Source organism: Sinohyriopsis cumingii, chromosome 18, assembly GCF_028554795.1.
Source record: "Sinohyriopsis cumingii isolate HCF-2022 chromosome 18, ASM2855479v2, whole genome shotgun sequence".
NCBI classification, from domain to species: Eukaryota; Metazoa; Mollusca; class Bivalvia; order Unionida; family Unionidae; genus Sinohyriopsis; species Sinohyriopsis cumingii.
In genome coordinates, this window is record NC_142978.1 from 85,624,192 (window position 1) to 85,648,485 (window position 24,294).

General features: G+C 33.3%; 1 protein-coding gene across 2 annotated transcripts in view; it reads right to left on the reverse strand.

Annotated features, from left to right (window-relative positions):
* LOC149777211 (dynein axonemal heavy chain 10-like) overlaps positions 1-24,294 on the reverse strand; it is a 135,589-nt gene that overhangs the window by 14,308 nt on the left and 96,987 nt on the right. For both annotated transcript variants that reach the window (XM_089941919.1, XM_089941918.1), the window contains 16 exons: positions 24,032-24,229; positions 23,191-23,424; positions 22,386-22,483; positions 19,762-19,943; positions 18,833-18,969; positions 17,523-17,740; positions 16,769-16,990; positions 15,635-15,782; positions 14,501-14,636; positions 11,353-11,507; positions 9,286-9,504; positions 5,483-5,756; positions 4,974-5,077; positions 2,788-2,943; positions 1,683-2,021; positions 1,092-1,292 (listed from right to left, as the gene is read on the reverse strand). In XM_089941919.1, the coding sequence (XP_089798045.1) occupies positions 1,092-1,292; positions 1,683-2,021; positions 2,788-2,943; positions 4,974-5,077; positions 5,483-5,756; positions 9,286-9,504; positions 11,353-11,507; positions 14,501-14,636; positions 15,635-15,782; positions 16,769-16,990; positions 17,523-17,740; positions 18,833-18,969; positions 19,762-19,943; positions 22,386-22,483; positions 23,191-23,424; positions 24,032-24,229 (3,021 nt within the window). The remainder of the gene's footprint in view (positions 1-1,091; positions 1,293-1,682; positions 2,022-2,787; positions 2,944-4,973; positions 5,078-5,482; positions 5,757-9,285; positions 9,505-11,352; positions 11,508-14,500; positions 14,637-15,634; positions 15,783-16,768; positions 16,991-17,522; positions 17,741-18,832; positions 18,970-19,761; positions 19,944-22,385; positions 22,484-23,190; positions 23,425-24,031; positions 24,230-24,294) is intronic.

Consider the following 24,294-nt stretch of genomic DNA (forward strand, 5'->3'; position numbering starts at 1 on the left):
AATCTTCATGATTAACTGCTAAATTTGGAATTTAAGTCCATTACATTACACATTTCAATTCTTGCACTAAAATAACTTATTATTTTAAGCCATAATAAGAATAGTCCTTAGCTACTCTATTTGGAATGTTTGTAATGCTGACACAATCACACTGTCATACTGCATGTATCATATCATACATCATAATGCTATATCACATTGTAATTCCTTATCACTGTTTGTAATGCTGACACTATCACACTGTCATACTGCATGTATCATACATTATAATGCTATATCACATTGTAATTCCTTATCACTGTTTGTAATGCTGACACTATCACACTGTCATACTGCATGTATCATACATCATAATGCTATATCACATTGTAATTCCTTATCACTGTTTGTAATGCTGACACTATCACACTGTCATACTGCATCTATCATAGATTATAATGCTATATCACACTGTAATTCCATATTACTGTTTGTAATGCTGAAACAATCACAATGTCATACTACATGTATCATACATTATAATGCTATATCACACTGTAATTCCATATTACTGTTTGTAATGCTGACACAATCACACTGTCATACTACATCATAAATTGTAATGCTATATCACATTGTAATTCCACATCACTGTTTGTTTGTAATGCTGACACTATCACAATGTCATACTACATCATAAATTGTAATGCTATATCACACTGTATATCCATAATACTGTTTGTAATGCTGACACAATCACACTGTCATACTGCATGTATCGAACATTATAATGCTATATCACACTGTAATTTCATATTACTGTTTGTAATGCTGACACAATCACAATGTCATACTACATGTATCATACATTATAATGCTATATCACACTGTAATTCCATATCACTGTTTGTAATGCTGTATCCATTTGTGAAGATTTAACACATTATATCAGCTTGTGATTCTAAATAACACTAATTCTCATTAACACCATTTACATTAAATTTTTTGATAGTCAATCACATGATTTAAGAGTTATTATAACACTGTATCACAATTTGAAATGCTGTACATTACAGTAAAGCTTTATCATACTGTATTAATGCTGTATTTACCTTAAGAGATCGCTGCAGAATGCCGATGGGGAAGCTAGGAGTGGGTTCAGTGGTTAGCCACAGACGGAAGTCAGGATGGGGTTTAGTGAGTTTCTCTAGCTGCTTTTCCAGCTGCTGCAGCCACTTAACCAGCAGGTGACAGTTTTGTAACATCAACCACTGACCACGTGCAATGGCTGTCTCCAATAACTGCAGTGCCACCTACAACAAAAAAAACAAGGTACATATCAAGTTCTGTCATAAAAATCAGAAATGTATACACCAGCAAAATCTGTAATAATCATATATATATATATATATATATATATATATATATATATATATATATATTGCAAGAACATTTACCACATGGTGTAGGTAAAACATAGGTATTAATATATATGTAAAATAAACTGTAATTACAATGTTGTGTTAGCTTTTATTTTCACAATAGTATGGTCCTATTCTAGGGATCATTGTCCAATCAGAAAACTAAATAATCAATCTTTTAATAGATCTAAGATACAGCAAATAAAATGATGAATCCACTCTACACTGTACTTCAGTCTCTCCATTCATTTATCATTGATTAGGAACTGAATGAAGAATTACCTTTTCTTGACCCTGTCCCATGGATAGGAATTTTATCTTGTTATTTCCAAACTCAATTCTTTCAGCCAGCTTCACAAGGTCACTAGCAGGATCTGAGCCTGGACTTAGAATGAAGACGATCGGGGACACGGGTGTACTCTGCTCAAAGATTGATTCATAGCTGATGATTGGTGGTGTGACATACTTCTCTCCCATAATTTTGGTGACATAAATTTCCACAGCACGATAAATTCGGTCCACTCGGAAACAGCGAATCAACATCAGTCGCTGGAAATCTGACAGGCTGGTATCATACTTCAACGGAAAGGGCTGAGACTCTGGAGCATCATGATCATACCACTGAAAATGGTCAACATATTCATGTCAAAAACAGACAAAGTGTTAAATTATTTTCTTTAATTCTTTTTAATATCTTTAACATAAATTCATCAGAGAATAGCCGTGAGACTGTGGCTACAGGATGTGAGTATGGTTTTACAGGAACACTGCACTAGAGATATACTGCATGCTATGAGTCTGTTAAAGATAAAAACTTAATCAAATACATCTCCATGTACTTTTCATTAGGTATTAATTACAAAAGTAAGAAAACAGGTGGATATGTTCTGACATAACTTTAAATGTTTGATTTATTTTTCACAATTAATCTGTACTGTTGTAATTTTTTCTTGAAAAAGACAAAGAATTTAGTAAACAGTTTAAGACAGTATACTGATTTTGGTCTTTTATCTACCTGCTGGTCTTTTTGACTAATTTTTTACTTTTCACCTCAAACAGTACTCAATCAATCAATCAGTAAATTTCTTCTTTGTTCAAAATCTGTATGAATAAAAAAAGGGCAATTACATAACATATTCAAAAGATACTGTTACACAGAATCAACATCTTATTCATCATCTAGTTCAGGTTTCAAGACACATAATGAAATAAAAGCTTACTTGCTTCCTTATCATTGTAAACACAGTTTGCCAGTTTAATAAATTATAATGAAGATAGTGTTCTTCTCATTGATTCTTGGAAGTTTCCTGTACAAGATTAGTTTGGCAGTAATGAAGTTCTCCATGTATGAGCATGTTAGGAGAACAAAAAAAGCAACAAGATTTACCTTTTTCCAGACTTTTTCATTTCTCTCTATATCTTCCAAAAGGGATCCAAATACACTGGGGAAGTCTGCTACCAGCCGAATGCAGTCCTCCCACCCCACATCTGGGAACCATTCAAATGACTTTCTTCTCTTGCTTTTTTCCAAAGCTATATTACCCTAATAAAATAATTGCAGAATTATTCCCTTGAATAAAAAATCAAACATCTCAATCACTGAACAAGAGAATATAATGCATTTTGAAACTTAAGGTTGAGCATGCATTCTAATCAGTCCAATTACTGTTCAAGACAGTGACAAATCAGATTTATGCTGTTTTTACAAGTTTATGTGTGTGGAATTGAAACTGTCAAATGGCACTAACAAATGTGAAAACATCTGCTGATAGCAACAATTTTTGTAAGGGACAACCTTCATCTTAAACTACATTCTATAAAAGTCTGGATGCAAAACCAGGTTACAGAATGACTTAATGCTTAGAGAGTTTGGGAGTTTTTACATTTCATCCTTTCAAGTGAAGAAACTCAAAAATGTTTGGAGGACTGTAAGGCAGGTCACTTGGTATATATATATATATATATATATATATATATATATATATATATATATATATATATATATACACACAAAACACACAAAATACTAGTATAATTGGAAGAAATTTTTTTTAAAATCCTCTTTACATGTTATCTTAATTTTCTGTCAAGTTTCAGAACAAGAAATGTCTATTCCTCCTTAAGGATCCTGATCTTTAAAATATAAATGTTAATGTGCAGCTTGAAATGATATGATCAGTACAATATGGCATCATCAATACAATGCCACTATGTGTATTGTAGTGAAATGTAACTAAATGTATTGTAGTAAAATGCCACTAAGTGTATTCAAGTACAATGCCACTAAGTGTATTGTAGTGAAATATCACTAAGTATATTGCAGTGCAATGCCAGTGAGTGTATTGTAGTGCAATGTCACTATGTGTATTGTAGTGCAATGCCACTGAGTGTACGGTAGTGAAATACCACTGAATGTATTATAGTAAAATGTCCCTAAGTGTATTGTAGTGCAATGTCACTGAGTTTAATTTAGTGCAATGTCACTAAGTTCAATGCCACTAAGTGTATTGTAGTTAAATGCCACAGAGTGTATTGTAGGGCATTGTCAATAAGTATGTTGTAGTGCAATGCCACTCAGTGTATTTTAGTGCAATGTCACTAAGTGTATCATAGTGCCATGCCATTGAGTGTATTGTAGGGCATTGTCAATAAGTATGTTGTAGTGCAATGCCACTCAGTGTATTTTAGTGCAATGTCACTAAGTGTAAAATAGTGCAATACCATTGAGTGTATTGTAGTGCAATGGCACTAAGTGTATGGTAGAGCAATGCCAATAAGTGTATTATAGTGCAATTACATTTCAAGAGACTAAACATAAAATGATTTGGTTGTGATGTATGTTATATGATGTAGTGAAAAATATCTACACAATTTAATAACTGCAATAACAGTTATGTGAAAGAAAATTACAAAGTCAATGAAAAATATGCAAACCATGGGAAATCATTTGCTATTTACAACCTGTTGTAAATCAGCCATGCAAGCTTTTTGTTGTGGAAACCTGAGATGATATCAATTAATGGTTGATATAAAAAAAATTCATTTATCTACAGGCTCTTTTCTTTGTGTATTGGACAAGAGCAGTCTGTAATCTACATAGTATGAATTTGATGAATTTGTAAAAACTCATTCAGTTATCATTTTATGGACAATTAGTGACATGGCACTTTTCCTCATAATTATCTATCTAATTAAAATCATGTTGAGATAGATGCACAACTAAGAGTATTACAGGAAAAAGAACACCAACATTTTAAGCGACCTGGATCACTTGGACCTTTAGTTGTGTTAAAATATCAATTTTATATGAACATAAAGACTCCATCATTTCACAAATAATCACCCTAAAATAACTATTTTCTGAAATGATACATCGATCTGCTTGCATATCTGTGCCAAACCTGCAAATAGCATAGATCCATATTGACAAATGTAGTATGAAAATAAAGATCTGGGTCTACGCTAGATAAAGCTAGGTATTCCTTTAACAGAAGTAATTGTAATTGTGGTTCCATTTCTTGTGGATAGACCCACACTGATATACAAACGTAGGTCAGATGGTAAGGAAGTTACCTTGATAAAGAAGTCAATCTCTTCTTGGCTGGTATGATTAAGGTCCTGTTCTATTTTCACTGTGATTTGGAAGGAAAACAACAGCTTGTGCTGCTCAAAGATACCTGAAAAAGATCAGATGATTTTCAATTAAGATAATGAAATTACTTACATTTTCAAAGATGAAACCTTCAATATCCCACTGGTATTAAATTTAAGAAGCATTTCTAGCAACACAATTTGACAAACAGTGCCAAGTTAAAGGCTGTTATTTGCATAAACTGTCTAGGGGACTGGTCAAATATAATCTAAAGAAATGTTCTGAAATATTTCAGTCATTATAGGATGAGAGAGAACTGAAAAAGATCAAATGATGGACAGTTTTCTTAGGAAATTATTTTCTCTTGTTACTACATAAGGATAAAGGACCTGATTTCCTTATAGATGTAACATTTTGAATATTAGAGCCATACTTTGCAAATACAGTGTGCTAGTATATATTGTTTCTAGTACATATTGTTTGTGAGTACCTGTACAGCCATAATTGTATACATTGTGTGTTAGAGTATCTGTGATGTTACGCAGTCTTTTCTGCAGGATGCTATCTGGCATGCTCTTCCTCAGGGAGAATTCAAACACCTCCAGGTAAGAGGACAGGGAGTATTGATACATGGAGTTAATCATAGCCAAATCTGCTAACACGAAGAAAAGGATGGCACCACGTCTTGCTGCCGGTCGATACCCATCCCTCAGTTTGTCAATGTCCACAGCTGTTTTGGCTCCAAGCTTCAATTTCTCAAAGACCTAGAATAGACGAAAAATATATTGCTCATGCAGAGAATATTTCAAAACAATTGTGGACCATAAAAATTTTTTTATATATTAAACTGTCTTAAAATCTGTGTTTCAATTTCCAATGGCATACTACTGACTCCAATGCCACAGACCCAGATCTGCTACTGCATAATGTGCAGAGAAATCTGGTTCCATTCAGTTTTCTAGAAGTAATTAGTAAAACAAACAAACATACACCCTGACTAACTGGTGCATTATATGATGACAGATCAGGGTCTATGTTGTGTGTAGTGGGACCTAACTTACAACAGGGTATATAGGACACTGATTCTTATAAAATGGGCTTATGATGTACTCATTAGCTGCATCGGTTTGGCATGATGAATATTCATTATTTGAATGAAAGCTTAGTGTTTTCCTTGCTGATAGTATACACTGTAAAACTGATACATGTTAATATCATACCATTATAAACAAAAAATCTTGAACACAAAAACGTAGACTTTGACTTAAAGTCTTTAACACAACCCCCTCCCCCCAAAAAATGGCAATTACACCAGCAATACCATATTACTGATTGTTTTATGACATTATGTTTTTTGTCATCAAATACTTTAGGTAAAAATAATGTTTGTATGCCTGTAATATTTGGACATCTTTTAAATAATTTATTTGTCTGCTTTTGCTGTCATATACAATTGTTCTCTGATGATAAGATGGACAGACTACCCTTGTTTTCTTTAAGCGATGGAATAGTGGTTTTCATTGAAACTTGCCCTGACAAGTGATTGTTGAAAACTGAAAAAAGCACAGTTCACATTTGGATGCTGACACTGATACTATAATAAGACTATTTGTTTTAACTGCATCGTTTACATGATGAGAAAAACTTCAGTTGTAAAAATATTATAAGAATATGTTACCTTTACTAAAAGAGAATAATGTTAAAACAGTTCAAAGAAATAGCACAAAAGAGACCATTAACACCTTCATTGTGGCTAATACAAAAACCTGCCTCTTCTCTTATAGCTTACTCAACATCTTCAGTAAGAAGCCAATTTTTGTCCCCAGCACAACATGGTTAGGTCAAAACCTTTTAATCTCAAATGGTTATAATATCACAGGATGGATGGAAAAGTAAGTTGTAAAACTTAAACACTAAGCTACAACAACCTAAATGACTGCATCTGCCAATATGATATATAACATCTGCTGGTGACGATGTACAAGTACATAAAGTTTCATCACTTAAACTCAAATGGCTTTTAAATTATAGAGAAGAAGGGAAAGGCTGATGAAAATCTTAAAATACTGAACTAGGAAATTGACTTTGAAGACAGGACCCATAATGTGGTATGTGACACACCTTTTAGTGAAGATATACAGGTATACAAAGTTTCATCTCCTAATCTCAAATGGCTTTAAATCATTCAGTGATGGGAAAAGTGTGACGAAAACATAAAATATTGAACAATGACTTTAATTTTAAAGATAGGGCCAATAATATATGATATACAGACTATGCTTCATCCCTTATCTCCAGTGGCTTTAAAGTTATGGAGTGGAAGGGAAAGTTTGAAGAAATATTGAACCATGACCTTGACCTTGAAGATACTATCCCCAATGTGGTATGCAACGCACTTTCTAGTGATAATATGCAAGTATACCAAGTTTTATCCCTTAATTTCAAATAGCTTTTTGCAGTCACAAGTGGAAGGGAAAGGGTGACTGAAAACTGAAAATACAAAGTCATGACCTTGAGCTTGAAGGTACCAATGTGAATGTGATAATGACACACCTTTTTGTTATGATGTATAAGTAAATAAAGTTTCATCCCTTAATCTCAACTGGCTTTTTAAGACATAGTGCTAAGGAGAAAGTATGATGAAAAATGTATCAGGTTGAGTTGTGACCTTTACTTTGAAGTTAGGATCCCAAATGTGGTATACAACACATGTTCTAGTGAGGAGCCAAAAGTATACCAGATTTAATGCCTTAGCTCCAAAGGTTTTCAGTTTTTAGGGAAAGTGTTATGGAAAAAAAAAGAAACATAACCTTGACTTTCAAGGCAGCAGCACCCCTCACCTGTCCCAGTTTGATTTGTGACACAGCTTCTAGTGATGATGTGTAACTACAATTTTTCTCATCCTGGTGAATGTTTGTCCCCATCCTGGCATGGAAAGGTTGTCATCCATTTATCTCAAATGGTTTTGAAGTTATGAATTGTAACAGAAACGATGATGGAAAATTGAAAATATCGAGACTCTGAAGACAGGACTCCCACTGTGAAATGTTCCATATCTCCTAATGATGATAATTATATCAAGTTTTATTCCTTAATCTCAAAATGCTTTGACAGCAGAAATTAAATTGGAATGGACAGACACACTGATGGAAAAAATTATACTTTGTCCCCCACTTATCTCAAAATGGCAGACTTGGAAATTTTACTGAAAATGTATCAATTAAGCCTTTGATTGGTTAAAATATTTTTAAGTAAGACTTTGAGTTGAATAAAGTTTTATGATTGAGGAGACTGGCCATGTATCTTGGAAAAAATATCACTGGGGAATAACTTAAGAATAAATTTAGAACAAGATATTCTTTATTACATATTTTACATACCTTTATGAAATTAAAAGTATTTGAATGTAATTAAAGTTTTGAAAAGTCTTGCAAAAAGCTTCAGTATGAAACCACTAACTCCAGGTTATATTAGCAATATAGAGATTTAGAATTTGACTTTCTACTATCCTACCTGCTTCTCTACCAAAATACATTTACAAACATTATTAATTATATGGAAATTATAATCAAGACCCATCCTGCTTTTCATCTAACAAACCCTAAATGCAATCTTTGTTATATCTGTGTAGATGATGGCAGGAGTGTAAGCAAGGCAGATTGTTACATCACACAAGATTTGTCACATGCCTGCATTTTCTTATAGACTGAATAGATGTGACAAAACAAGACAAGTAATGTCTGTCTTCATTCTCTAAAACTGTGCAAAGTGTGATTACCATATATACACACTTATAAGTTGAATAAAACTGAAAAAGCACATGCAGGTTGGGGCTTATGTTGTGTGTTGTACTGATTAATCCTATCAAACTGTATTGTCCCAGATCTGCCTGTAGAGTATTACAAAACAGCAGGTTTAGGTTTATGCAATTTGCAAGTGGACTCAATTTATAAACAAGTATATATGATAACTTGCTATGGATGGGGTAGCCCAAAATATCATAGGTGTGGTATTTGTTGCTGGAGCTTTGATTTTTATTTATTTTTCAGACAATGAATACAAATATTTTGTATGTTTTGGGACAGCAAACAAATTTATTTTTGCCATCCAAAAACAAATGGTAAATATGATGATAATAATAAAAATAATAATAATACAAAGAAGAATAAAAAGATACAAAATGAAATATCTAGACATCACATACCTGTATATCAAGACAGCTTCATATTACAAATGACTTTTCTTCCATCTCTGACATTAGCACAAAAGAACTTCAAAATAACAAAAATTTACCTCAGTGGCCTTCGTTTTGGTTTCCTCCAGTGTGGAAATCAGCTCCACATTGTCCAACATGTTTCCTTGAGACTGGGCAAGCTCTCGGAGTAAGGAGTCTTCCAGATCCTTCAAAAGCTTCTTGTTAACACTAGTTTCCTGAATCAAGCGTTCACGCTGTTCTTCCAATTCACGGCGTTCAAACTTGACAATAACACTGAGCAACTGGTCTTCCAGACCCTGGCAACAAAAAGTTTGAATGATTGCAATGTTATGGTAGTGATTATTTTATTTATCATTTTCTCAGTTTATTGAATCATCTTTATATAACACTTAAGATATAAAATGGGAGACTGATTCAAACTGCTTTCATGATGAAGACAAAACCTTAATTCAGATAAGGTGTAAAGGAATTTGAGTTCAAAGAAATGGACTAATTTAAACTGTCGATAGTTGACATGAAGGCTGTTAAAAACATTAGTTCCTATATGAATTACTGTACAGTCAAGTATAATGAAGAAGCTTAGAAAAACTGGATTTATGTTTGTAAAACACATTGGCCCCCACTGCTGACCAAACATATCTACCCCTAGCCCACCTGAAATTTAAAAAAAATTTCCATAAAATCTAATCAAGTAATCTAGATTTGCATAGAAGCTGGTTTAGTGGATTTCATTTGTATACCTCAAGTTGGATTTACCTGACTGTGCTAAGAAGATTTTTGTTGATCACAAAACTTTAGTTGCAAAAGTTCATAAATGTGAAAAAACATTTAAAAATTGTTGTTGTTGTCGTAGGGTTTAACGCCACTTTTCAGCACAAGATAGGCCATACATGGCGGCCAGTATTATTGGTGGAGGAAGAACCTGGAAAGAACCACCGACCCACGAGAAGCTACTGGCAAGCTTTCTCACATAACCACATTAGCCGAATCCGAGACTCAAACAGACGCGGACAGAGGTGAGATGGCAGTGATCCGTAACGATGAGCGCTTTAGACCACTCAGCCACTCGGGGCCCCTTTAAAAATTGATGCAATCACCTAAAATTTTACCCAGTCAGCAATATATGCATACAAATATGCCTTCCAAATTTCATTTGCCTACCTCAAGTAGCTTTTCCAGACACATGCTAGCTAATAGTATTTGAAAATCAATTCCAAAGAATAAAAAACTGTGTAAAATAAGTTATTAAAATTGGTGCATTGGCCTAAAATTTAAGCATGTCATGTTGATGACCATGATAAAGTGTGTAAACTTTCCAAGCCAATAGTTTAACTCATTATGTACATTAATGCAAAAAGGGATGTGAATATGGATAGTTATATAAATGTCAAGATAGATGTACAGTAGCAAACAACATGCCATCTCAACTTGTTTATAAGTCCAGTCCAACTGCACAGTGCACAGACCCAAATCTACTGTCACATAATGTGCCAGCAAATCTGGCTTTTTAGAGTGTGAGAAGTAATCATTAAAACAAGTAACACAGACACTGATATGCCAGCATATTATGTTTTGGCAGATCAGGGTTTTATGCTGTTTGCAGCTGGATTTGACTTGTAAGCAAGTATATACAATGACTCCTTCTTGTACCACAATGAGGGCATACCAAAAAAATGAACTCAAAGACCTAGATCATCTTCCTGAAATTTTACGGCAAAATGATGAAAACTACACCTTGATTCTAGGTACATAACGTAAAGTCTCATACCAAAATCTAGTTTCAATCCATGAAGTCTCACGTTACTGGGTGGATACTGTTGGTCATCTATTATTCTAGATAAAACAGCTCCATACAATTTTGCTAGAAGATGATTAAAATCAAAACTGGACATATTTCTCCTTAATATAAAGCCTCATACTCAATTTGGTTTCAGTCTGTAAAGTTTTTTTTAAAAGGCTGCTGTGCAGAAATGAAATTTGTGATGAAGGTAATATTACTTGATGTGACAGACTGACATAGCTAATACCATCAACATGCCGGAGGGCATAATACAACTAAAATGTGTGTTTATCTATGTCCTGTCTTACAATTCTAGGGGGAGAAGCATCGGAATAACAGAAAGACAGAGATAGAGAATGCCTACCTTGAGTGTGACAGTGTAGTTGATGACCATTGACTTTCCGAAGACATTGGGAGAATATTTAGGATTGGACAACTTGGTGTTGAGATAGAGTCTGAAGTTGGGGTCATAATCAACCTCCTTATCTCCAAGTACAACAAACTCTCGACCCTGGCCACCTAAAGTATCAGAAATTGGGGAAAGTCAGTTCAAATGCTCCTTTTTCTGTTTTCATAATGCTTGCAACTTTAAGTCACTATGGTTTTTCAACTTTGCTCAGTATTTATATTACAAGATGTTATAATTCACATATTCTTTCTTCTGCTCCAAAACTTCCATGTGACAATAAACTTAAGTTGAAACATTAAAAAAAATAAAGTTATTCAAAGAGTTTGTGAAACTGATATAAAAAAAAAATTAAGAGCTCAAACAGATTTGTACTTAATTAAAAATCAACTTCTCAGAAAATGTTATAGATTTGTGTCCCTGAGCTGAATACTTTTGGAAGTAACAGGGTGCTAAATTGGAACTAATATTTTGAATTCTGAAATCTTGTTAGGTTAAAATTATATGAGTTCTTCAAAGCTAGCTGTGTAACTGACAAATTAACAACCTGAAACCAAAACAACCACTTACATTGCCTAAGAATTGTGTGCAAGTACTGGTAAAAAGCAGGCATTATAAGGAACATTGTACTTCCATTCAAGCACAGAATAAAAATGAAAGTAACAACATCAATGACAATCATTTTGTACACAGGTCAAATCTTCATCTTTAATTTATGGTCTGTGGATAAAATCATGCAATTAAAGGAAGATCATTGCATATTTATCTAGAATTTTTTTAAATAACAATTCCCTAATTTGGCTGCAGCTTTTCTGGAGCAAGAGAGGGTTTTCATTTATGGTACTGCAGAAATCTTGATTTGAACAATGTAGAGCAAATGTATCAACATTAAAATATAAAAATGAAAAAATAAAATAAATTTAAAAAACAAAACAAAATAAAGTTATTAAATACAACACAATTAACAGTGAATGCATGTTTACTTACCCTCTGTGTTATTTTCAAGTACATGAATGAATAAGTTAGAAAACAGTTATTGTGCCAACATGAATTAATAAGTTAGAAAACAGTTACTGTGTCTACATGACTTAATAAGTTAGAAAACAGTTATTGTGTCTACATCAATTAATAAGTTAGAAAACAGTTATTGTGTCTACATCAATTAATAAGTTAGAAAACAGTTAATGTGTCTAATCAGACAAAGATTAATGGATATAATGCAATGTCCTAATGAAGATACACAACATCAAAAATAAAAATTACATTGTATTACAAAATTTCAGGAGTTTAATATTTCCAGTAATTTAGCAAAGACTCCCAATTTGCTTTTGCTATGTTCCTTTAATTAGAAAATAACTGATATCTGTATATTATATGATACATTTCAGCCAAGTCCAACTACACAGACCCTGATCATCCTTCATACAATGTGTAGTCAGATCAGGAAAGCTGTTTGTTAGGAATAATGAGTAAAAACAAACAACACAGACACTGATATGCTGGCACAATATGCGATGGCAGATCAGGCTCTGTTGTTTGCAGTCTGACCATATTTGTAAGTAAATATATATGGTAGTTTCTTTTGCAAAATATCTGTGCATTAAAAATTGGCTAGAAACATTAATGATGCCAAAATATTGAAAGTGTATTGTTAAATTGAAAGTGTATTGTTAAAGTGTATTGTTAAATTGAAAGTGTATTGTTAAATTCTGACCATTCAAACCCTTCTTACGTAACAAAGTTTTGTCCAATTCTTTTAAATATGAATCTTTGCATGTTGTATGACATCACCTTGAACAGAGTGTGTACCTAAATAGGCCCTGTGAAAGGTCCTGTGAGATTTGATATCAAACATAATGTATTTCAGACCATTCTTTTCTGAATGTGGTTTGTACATTTTATGCAACACACTGTAAATTAGACTTACATATATTTCAGAATCAATTCACACCGGGTGTACACAGAAAAGCAGCCTGAATCATACACACTTTGCAGTCATATTATGAAAGAGAGATATTCCCATGATTATACTAGAGAATCATGTGATGAAAGAGAGATATTCCCATGACTGTATTAGAAATTCATGTGATGAAAGAGAGATATTCCCATGATTGTATTAGTAAGTCATGTGCTGAAATATTCCCATGATTGTACTAGAAAATCATGTGATGAAAGATATTCCCATGATTGTACTAGAAAATCATGCGATAAAAGAAAGATATTCCCATGATTGTATTAGAAAGTTAAGTGATGAAACAGCAATATTCCCATGATTGTACTAGAAATGTATGTGATGAAAGAGATATTCCCATGATTGTACTAGAAATGTATGTGATGAAAGAGATATTCCCATGATTGTATTAGAAAGTCATTTGATGAAAGAGAGATATTCTCTTATGTTATTTGTTCAGGCTCGAAAATACAGGAACAAAAGAAAGATTGAAAACAACAAGCTTTGAAAAATTTAACAAATAATTTATTTCCCTGGAAAAACTCTGTAGAAAATGAAAAACTAAGAACTTACGGTTTTAAGAATCAAATCCAAAAATAATCCAAGAATAATCCACCAATTAAATTTTAGAAGTCCTAATAATGAAATGTTCTAATGAATCCAAGTTTGATTCCCGACGAAGAATCCAAGATGGAAGGCGATGACGTCTACTGTATCCTTTGTGGTGTTGTAATGTCTACAGTTCTGTGTTATTCACAAAACAATAATCCAGTGTTTTAATTTTGCAAAAAAAAATAATGAAATGTCTTTGTCCAAGAATTCTGTATGAGCACTCATATATTTCCAGGAAAATGAATTAATCTTTCGGAATCCAAATAATTTGAATAAACATTAAAATAACTCCAAACTGACACAATGAAAAAACACCTTGACATCAAGTGTTTTAAGCCCAAACTGAGAAAACTCAATAAACAATGATTATACAGTAACTCAAAATGAAAGAGAGATATTCCCATGATTGTACTATAAAGTTATGTGATGAAAGAGAGATATTCTGCATTGCTGTTCTATGCTGCATAATAAAATCATACACATGTAGGATTGTGAGAAAATCAAGTACTGTATTACATGTGAATTGGTCCTATCTCTACCTACCTTTAATATTTTTCTCCAGAACATTATCAATAACTGGGTCAATGTATTCATCCACATCTTGGAAGAGGAATGGGAAGCCATACTTGATTGCTAGCTCAAGCTGTTTCAAGAAGTCATGGTCATTAAAAGTGCAGACCTACAAAATGAAAAGTAAGTTTATTAGTAAATATCTACTTTGCATGGTATGATTTGAAACATACTCCTATAAAACGAACAGCTAATTTCAAGTATTTGCACCCAGAACTGCACTCACAATGGTCAAGATTACAGACCTGTCGGCTGCGGTCACCTATGGGAGAAGTTAAAACAGGCCTTAACCTTTAAAAATTGGTTTTTGAACAAAATACCATGCATTCAATATCATCACTATTATTATTATTATTATTATATTGCCAAGATTGTTTAATGCTCATTATTCAACAAAATCATAAAATATATGTATACGTTGTTCTTTCCTAAATTTAAGTTCCATACAAGGTTAATGTATCCTGCTAATTTCGATCCATTCTATAAATTAAATGATCCCTGACTTAAAATATTTACTGAACTAAATTTGTTTTGTTCACCATGACAAAACATTAATTTCGCAACTGACTGACAACTTACATATGACTAAAATAGAGGACCGACTCTTTTGTTGGCCAACTTCTATAAATTAGACTTGGAAACAGTATCCATGCTTCAAAAAACATCTGCATTAGTCAGCTGCTCAACTTGCCAAAATCAAGAGAAAGTCGGCTTATGCAAGAGGCTAGTAATCAATAGGGAATCAAAATTAATCAATAAGGAATCAAAAGTAACCAATAGGGAATCAAAAGTAATCAATAGGGAATCAAAAGTAAGCAAGAGGGAAACAAAAGAAGCTAGATATGGCTATCCACTGTTATCCATAAAATGAAACTTCACCTACATATATAGTCATGTTTTAGATATTGAATGACCCCTGACCCCAATGAAAAGGGATGTAACGCACATCTCTTCACAAAGATGAACAATGTTCTCAAACTTGGCCATAATATCTCAGTTATGATTAACAATCCCTTGGATCTGAGTTCATCCAACTCCCACTAATTTTATTTTCAATTAAATACTCATCTTACATGTTAGCGCCTCATTCATTTGTAACAGTCTTACCTTCAAATTATTGGCTTCCTCTTTTTTCTTGATCCAGTTGAGAGCTTGTTGCTGTGGATCAATACACAGAGGGAAGCGACTTGCCCGGATTGTCAGAATACCGTTCTGGATGGACAGTTCATCTGGAGGCAACCCCTCTGATGTCCATCTTTAAAAGGAATTCAAAAACTGTTCAGGTGCATAATGTGTAATTATAGAGTTAATGTGAAGACAAAGAAATCTAGTGAAACCTCCCTTAAAGGATACCACAATATAATGAACACTTGTCCATGAAGGACAATTTCAGGAATCCCAATGAAATCTTCATATTATTGTCTTTTATATATTAGGAATAAACGTTTATTCATGGTGTCATGAATTTCATGACTGCTTCAAACCACAAGATGATAAAATCTCTTTTCTGTCAGATGCAAACCTTAAAATTTAAGTACCAATTATACCTGCTTGTAAGTCAAGTTCAACTGAAATGCACAGACCCAGATCTGCCGTCACATAATACACAGGCAGATCAGGGTTCAGGCAGTTTTTTTATGAGTAATTAGTACAAGAAACAACACAAATCTGGCTCTGTTGGTGCAAGATGTGTTCGCAAATCAGAATCTATGTTGACTGAAGATGGACATGACTTACAAGCAAGTATGTATAGTACTGATAATGTAATTTTCGGCAAAACCATGAAATTTGATAACCATGGAAATAAATGAATTCATATTAAAAATGAACTGCAGAAACTTATTTTTTTTCCAAATGTCCATTCCCCATGCATCACAAAGACAGCAAACAAAAATAACAGTTGTGAACTTTTTCTTGTATAACAGAAAGAAAGTTGACATCTTGTCATTGATGTCAATGATATTCTATGAATAAAAAAATAAGGACCGAACATGAAAATATACATTCATACAAAAAGATAGACAAAAATATATAATAAAAACAATAAATATTAGCAAATCAAAAACTGCAGTTTACAAATATAATCATTATTAAAAATATGTTTAAGACAATTTGTCTTTTCAATTGAAACATGATACTGCAAAATAATATAAACACCAATGCATGATCTATTATAGCTGGGATATAATTTCAAGGAAAATAAATCTTTCAAGAGTGTGTATTTTCTATAAAAATACATACTTGCTAATTTCCACATCATTGGTTAGGAGATCTTCCACTCTGTAGGGATCACTGAGAGGCACTCCTCTCTTTCGCAAATCATTCATCCAGTCTTTGTATACAAGATCATTTCGGAACTCCCAGCTGAAAGCCCCCACATAACTTAGGAAAGCTGAGCTGATCAGGCAATCACCCAGAAGCTTGACTCTCTTCTTCTTCAGATCATCCAGATCGTTTCCCCATCTGAATATACCAGTGAAGAACAAAAAAATAAAATAAATGACATAAAATCTTATAATAAGTAAGCCCTTACACACACACACACACACACATACACACACACACACACACACACACCTCTTATAAATTAAAGTTTAGGTGCACCTATTACTGTTGTGCTTGTGCTCAGGAGAACTAAGAACATTCCCAAAAATACTTCCAAACTGACAATCTCCACATATGAAAATAATTAAACATGGAATAATGATATTATTATAAATAATCTTACTATCTTCACAATGCAATTCCACCGAGAGAAGCTATTACTACTGATATGTACCACAATCTCTTCATTCAAATGCACTGTGAATGCTGCACCATAATTAAAGGGCAAACACTTGTTTTTAAGGAGTTTCAATTTTATTTAATATTTGTTTTAGTAATGCAAACCATGCACAAAACATTCCAGATATCTTTCTTTCGTAATGCAATTTTTGGTTCTTGTTATACTGAATTATGACAGTCTTAGTCATTTAGAGTTACTGATGAAGTTTACCTGACATTTTCTGATCCCAAGCCAGAGATCAGTTTGTCAGCGGCAATGAGACGACGTTCCATGATTTCTGCTTCCTCCTGGAGCTTCTGTCTCTCAGACATGGCCTCCTCATATTTCTGTCCCAGTTCCTTCAGCTCCTTCTCCAGGGCATTTACTTCATTAGTGATTTTCTCCAGATCACGCTTTGCCTGGAAGTAGTTCCTCTCCAGTTTTGCCACCTATGGTATGGAAATAAATTGATCAATGTGGAAAAAAAAGAGAAAAGTTGTAATTAACAACGAAGTCTAATCTAATTTAATGACTATTTATTCATCTACTTCTCAAACACAATAAATATAACTTATTTATCAACAGAACTAAAAATCTGATTCATTTATCTCATCTATTCAATGCTTATGGTAGAAATGCACTGCATCAGATTAAATCTGACTGGACGGTATTATTAGCAAATATCTAACTGCAAGATTTAAACAAAACTAAAGTTTTTTAAAATTCTAACTCATCTACCAGTATGACAGCATTTTATGCTTTGTATAATCAATGACATTATGATATTTAAACCCTGGTAAGAACAACCAACCCAGAGAAAACTACTGGTAGCTTTCTCACATAAGCACATTGGCAGAGCCGGAGACACAAACCCATATGGACAGAGATGATATGGCAGTGATCAGTAAAGGAGTCTAGTACTTTAGACCACATGGCTACCTGGTGCCCCAGGAGAAGTTACATGTATAATGCATAGGGACACACATAGGGTGCACAGGGTCTCCTCTATTTCCTGAAAAAGCATGGGACTGTAGAGAATTTCCTGATGATAAATTCAAATAGATGAATTTATTATATTAAAAAATTTGTGCTTTCATTTCCAACTCTGTAAACGTTTTGCTAGGAGATTGAAGATAGGAAAAAATTTCACATTCAAACCAGTTTTTATAGGATGGTTCTGTTTATGATGCTTGCCCTCATTCAAAAGAGATATGACAGAAATTTTTTTTTTAAAGAACCTGGATGGCAAAGTGGTCTAAATTGTTTGTCTTTACTGATCACTGCCATCTAACCTCTGTCTGCATGGTTTTTAGTCTTAGGCTCAGCCAAAAAATGTAGATATATAAGAAAGCTTCCCAATAGCTTCCTGTCAGTTGGTAGTTCTACCCACACCAGTTATACTGGCTACCATGCATAGCCTATCAAGTGCTGAAAAATGGTATTAAACCCACAACAATAACTGTGCAATTTTATGAAAACACATATTCTATACAAATAGAAAATTTTCAAAATTCTTCTCCAGCCCCATGAGCAATACACACCTTTTCCCTCTTAGGTTTGATCTCTCTAGCCACATTACAGTAGCCAAGCACTGCCTCGACAAACTTCAGCAATCCTGCTCCTGCTCTGCTCACACTCCTCATTTCCTCTACATCCATGTCTATCTCCTTTAGCAGACCTAGTCAGAAAAAAATCAACGATGACGTGAAAGACTTGATATTATAGGAACTATCCAGACACTAAATGTATGTATCTTAGTCTCTGCTGTAATAACGTGTGTCAGTTCACAATTTTAATTATAGTATGTTTCTGTTCTACACAAATTTTAAAAGTTTTGCAGAATATAATCAATCCTCTTATCAGGCATGATAAGGAATGAACGGTGATTTTTTTTGTCCATTTAGCAGGTAGGTTGTCTCCCCTGTAATATTCACCGCAACAACCATAAATAACAGAAACAGTATTTATTGATTATCTAATTTATTACTTTTATTTTGATTTAAAAATTGCAAATATGTTTTGAAACAAGCTGCTTTGGAACTCAAAAACTTATATGAAAGACACATAAATCAAATGCACAAAAACTTTCACAACACATATTCGATTTAATAAACACTGATTTGGTGTATCCAGTAAAACAATTTTAACATAATTATTAGTCATAAAATAATATGCGGTCAATAAGTAATAGACCCTATGTCTCTTTCTGGACTTCCAATGAAGTTGAATTGGGTATACAAGTTTTGGGCAGTACATTCATTTCTTCAAGATATGATTTCACAATTAGTTTAATTTTGTTTTTTCCCCACGATAACCCCATGCTGGATCACATGACTATTCCCCAATTTTACCAAATTTGATCAGATTTTAAATCAAGCAAGCTTCTTTCTTTGATAAGCACAACATGTCTACAATAAAGTTACAAGGCAGGCCATGTCAGCAGTACTCAGACTGGTCAGTGAGTGCTTACTCTTTGTGGCCTGGGTTTGTTTCTGTGTAATGCCATCCACATCCATCCTGGTCAGGGACTGCAGAAAGTTGGCTTCGGACATCATGGCCTTTGCTGACTTCCATGACACTTCACGGATACCACGCAAGATTACAACACACTCACATATAGTTTGTACTGCTTTTGGAGGCTTGGCAAAGGATCTGTTGTGAGAAAACAAAGAAGACTTGTAATAATTTAATTTACTTACTGTATATACTCACATATAAATCAGACCAAACTGCAAACTGCACAGTCCCAAATCTGTTACTGTATACTGTACCACCAGTGCTGGGTCTAAGTAGTTTATATGGGGTAATCAGCAGAACAAACACAGACCTGGATCTGCTGGCGCATTATGCTAAGGCAGATAAGGGCTATGATGTTTGTAGTTAAACCCTAACTTTTAATGACATTTCACAAACCAGATAATAAATTCTGAAGTCCTTTTATACAATACTAGATATCAACAGAAAAATGTCTTATCCTGGAGGTTACAACCTTTTCGAGCAAAAATTACAGCCCCAATTAAAAAAAATGAAACCCTGAAATCCAATTTTGAGTTTATCAGTCTATATGAAACATATTAAAGATAAGATTGCAATTTAAAATAGTGTTATATTTCTATATACATGACTTTTCATATTGTAAAATATTTTGAGCTCACAATCAAACATATTTAACCTTTAGGTTTGGTCACGTCTGATGGTAAACTTTGTAAAGTTTTCTTTCTGTTGTTATCCTCAGCTGAGAACACAAGGTTTGGAACTGATAAAGGACTTATGCATTGCAGCTGCTACAATGTTTTTGTGAGTATTCATGTATTTGAAGTCAAGGTACTGTGTCAGAATGTTATATACTAATTAAGCTGAAAAGAGATCTTTAATGCTTATACAGGGCAGTTGAGCTATAGATAATCTCATGAGCCATATTTACATTTCTCTAAAATGTTTACAAAGAAAACTTCATTAACATGGATCCACTGGCAAATATGATATACTGTTATAAATCAGATCTCAAATCTTCAATTTCTGGTTATGAACTTTAGCAATATTTCATGGTACTGATTTGCATTCATCAATATTCTATTCACAATCAAAAACACTGATTCCGATTTGAAATTATTGAGTACATAATAAAATGAATGGGATGAATTTTTTTACTAATGTAATATAAAAGCATACACTGACGGTTATTGTCTCCTGAGGAGTATCATATTCAATTGAAATAAATTACATATATATAAAATGAAATGAACACAACTGTGAATGGCATGTTATACACTCAACCCATGTTTAACAGTCCGCTATCTAGGCAACTGTAGAGTGTGGTTGACTCTGGAAATTATTAACCAACAGGTCTCAACAACCTTGATGTCTGATCAAGGTATGTAGTCTTGAGGTAAACTTACAATGCAGAGCCATTATTTTCTTATTAGATTTACCATGCCCTTGACTTTTAACTGTCAGACCCCAAATTTATAGGTTACTTTGTTATCTTAAGTGTATGCAATCAATGAAGTTTAATATATGATCTAACTTTAGAATAAAAATTATATTCTGGAAAGCCCATTTTTCTTTGGGCCACAGTTACCATGACATTCTGAATCCAAAATGAATAGGTATCTTCCATACTTAAAGACTTCACAGACTCTGGTCAAGGTATGTGGTCTGGAACTGAATGTATTATGAAGAAGAAAAAACATTTTCTTTCTCAGTCACAGTGATCATGATCTTTGACCTTTGATCCCAAAATCAATAGGGTTTTTTCTTTTTAAATCCATCATGTTAAGTCATCAACAAACTTTGGTAAAATGGTCCAGATCTGAAACTTTTGTTCAGAAAAGTTTTCTTCTTTCAGTAAAAACAGCCTTGACCATTAACTTTTGACCCTAGAATTAATGTGGATTCTTCCCTATCCAAAGTATAAGTCACGCTCAAAGTCTGGTCCAAAACCTGTGATGAAGAACTAATGTTATTGTGCTGAAATAATTTTCTTCTTTCAGTCAAAGTGAACTTGATATATGATCTTTGACCCCAACATCAATAGGCTTCTTTCCCACCCCATGTGCAAGCCATCCAAAAGGCTTGGTCCAGGTTTGTGTTGTAGAACTAAAGTGATTGTAAAATAAAATGACCTTGACCTTTGACACTTTTTTTACTCTGAAATCAAAAGACTTCATTCTTAACCCAAGTGCAAGTGAACAACACAGCTTATTAACTGTAGAAGGTGCAGAACTTGAGTTTTGTGCTGAAATGAAATAGGGAACAGACAGACATATGGGTAGAAAACATCACAACATTATATGCCCTACCTCATGGCAGGTATATAAAACGGATAACGTTTGCTTAAAATTCCAAAATGTCATTAATCAACAAATTTTAGATTTTGAAAACATAAGGTAAGTTTTATTAAAATTCAAAATGTCATCAATCAACAAATTTTAGGTTTTGAAAATGGAAATGAGAAAAAAAGTGTTTAATCATGTGTACAAAGTATAATGTTACACATGGTTGATAAACTTCTTGATTACTCGACTAGGGTCCAATTTAAGTGAACCTATGCTGACACAAAATAGATAAACAGCAGCATTACAGTCAGCATACCTTATTTCAGTGACATCAGACTTGTTAAGATCATCAAGGGCCAGTCTAGCTCCTTCTAGGGCAGGCAGAGCTTCAGCCAGGGCATCCTCAGCTTCTTTCTGCAAGACAAAAGCAAAGGAACTGGAATAAGTTATTATTATCACAATACAAAGAAAAATATCATTTCAACCATCAAATGTCAACTCAAAGAAAGTAAAAAGGCTATTTTTTTTTTACAATTCCAAATGGAAAAATGATTCTAGCTTTTAAGCACAAGTCTCATTTAAAACTTTCAATATCTATATGCCAGCAGGAAAATACATGCATTTCTATTAATTTTTTTTTACCCTCGAGATAAAGTCAAGACTATTTGAATATTTTGTAAGATTGTTGATAAAAGACTTCATCATTTATCATTCAAGTAACAATTAACGACTGATTTCAAATTAAAATTGCAAAGTCTTTCTCTTCCTGAAAACTTGTTGATTTGTTATAAACATTTGTTTCTAAGGATGACTGTAAGAAATATATTTTCAGGAATATTAATTTATGGTGATATTAATTTATGGTAATCAGTATATTTATTTTTTAGTGATAATTATTTGCTATGAAAAGCAGGCCAACACATTCTGAGACACATGGAGGGGACGCTCTGTAACATGTATTTTTCTGTCCAAACATATTAATAAAAATTTAATGACAGACTCAGTATTTTTCAGTGAAAATCAATTTTATGGATGACTAGTATGTAAGATGCAGTCTGACTTGGTTTATGATTTCAAACATTCATCCGATTATTTTGTAAGGAATACACAAAATACAATACCTTTTCTACTTCAATGACTTTAGACTGCTCCTCTATTTCTTTTCCCTTGGCTTCTGCTAGCTTTTTCTTTTCTGTGGCTCTAGTTGTACCAGATGAAATTTCCGCCAGTAGTTTCTCACAGGCTGCTGTTTTCTCTGTTACAGCAACTTTTTGAACAGCAAGCTTAGCATTTAGTACTGCAAGTTGTTCACTAGCTTCTGCAATTTTTTGTAGCCCACCAGCCAAACGCTCACACTGTTGCAGAAAACAAATCTTATCACACTGCAAACTTTTGTACAATCAGTTTTCATTTAAATGGAAATATACTATTAAACAAACCATAATAAAAGAATAAAAGACAATAGAGACCATGACCAAAAGATAGATAATATAGAATATTTTTAAATGGTATTTTTCAAAGATTCAATTCATTCTGCAGCATGCTGTGTTAAAGCTGTTCATAAAGTTATCATGAATAACGTGCTAAAACTGAAGTCTTTAGATGGAGATACAAGTAAACTATAGCATCCACTAATTTCTTGTCAACCATACATCCTTTTCTCTGCTAAAGCATGTATTACAGTGGAATGATGAAAGCACATGTACTGCATGTTCAAGGTCCCAAAGTTTATATGTTTTTGCTTTTAATTTCCACCTTTATGGTCCAAAGTTAAAACATTTGACACAGACACGTTTTAACTGCCCTCAATGGTTGGTTTTATTTACTTGCTTGTTGTTTTCCTGTATGTTTTTAAGTTCATCCAACATTGTGAAACTCACCTGCCAATCTAAACATCACCTGTGATTTAAAGTTGAATATTAATGGCTGATACTAAAATAACATCATATTTTTTAAACTAACCTGTGCAAGAATAGATTTATCCTTTTCTTCTAGTAACTTCAGATAGGTGTTGATGAAATCCAAGTAATTTTTAGGGGTGACATAGTTGTTTCTCCTCAGTCTTTGTGCAAAGAGCTTGCTGTAAGTCCCTACACTGGTGTGTACCAACACAATATGGCTAACAACAGCTTCACGGAAGTTGTCTGGTATAAGCTGATTCTGGAAGTAAGCATGAAGAAATATTTATCAAGAAATTACAACTTCTTTATCTGATTTTATAACCT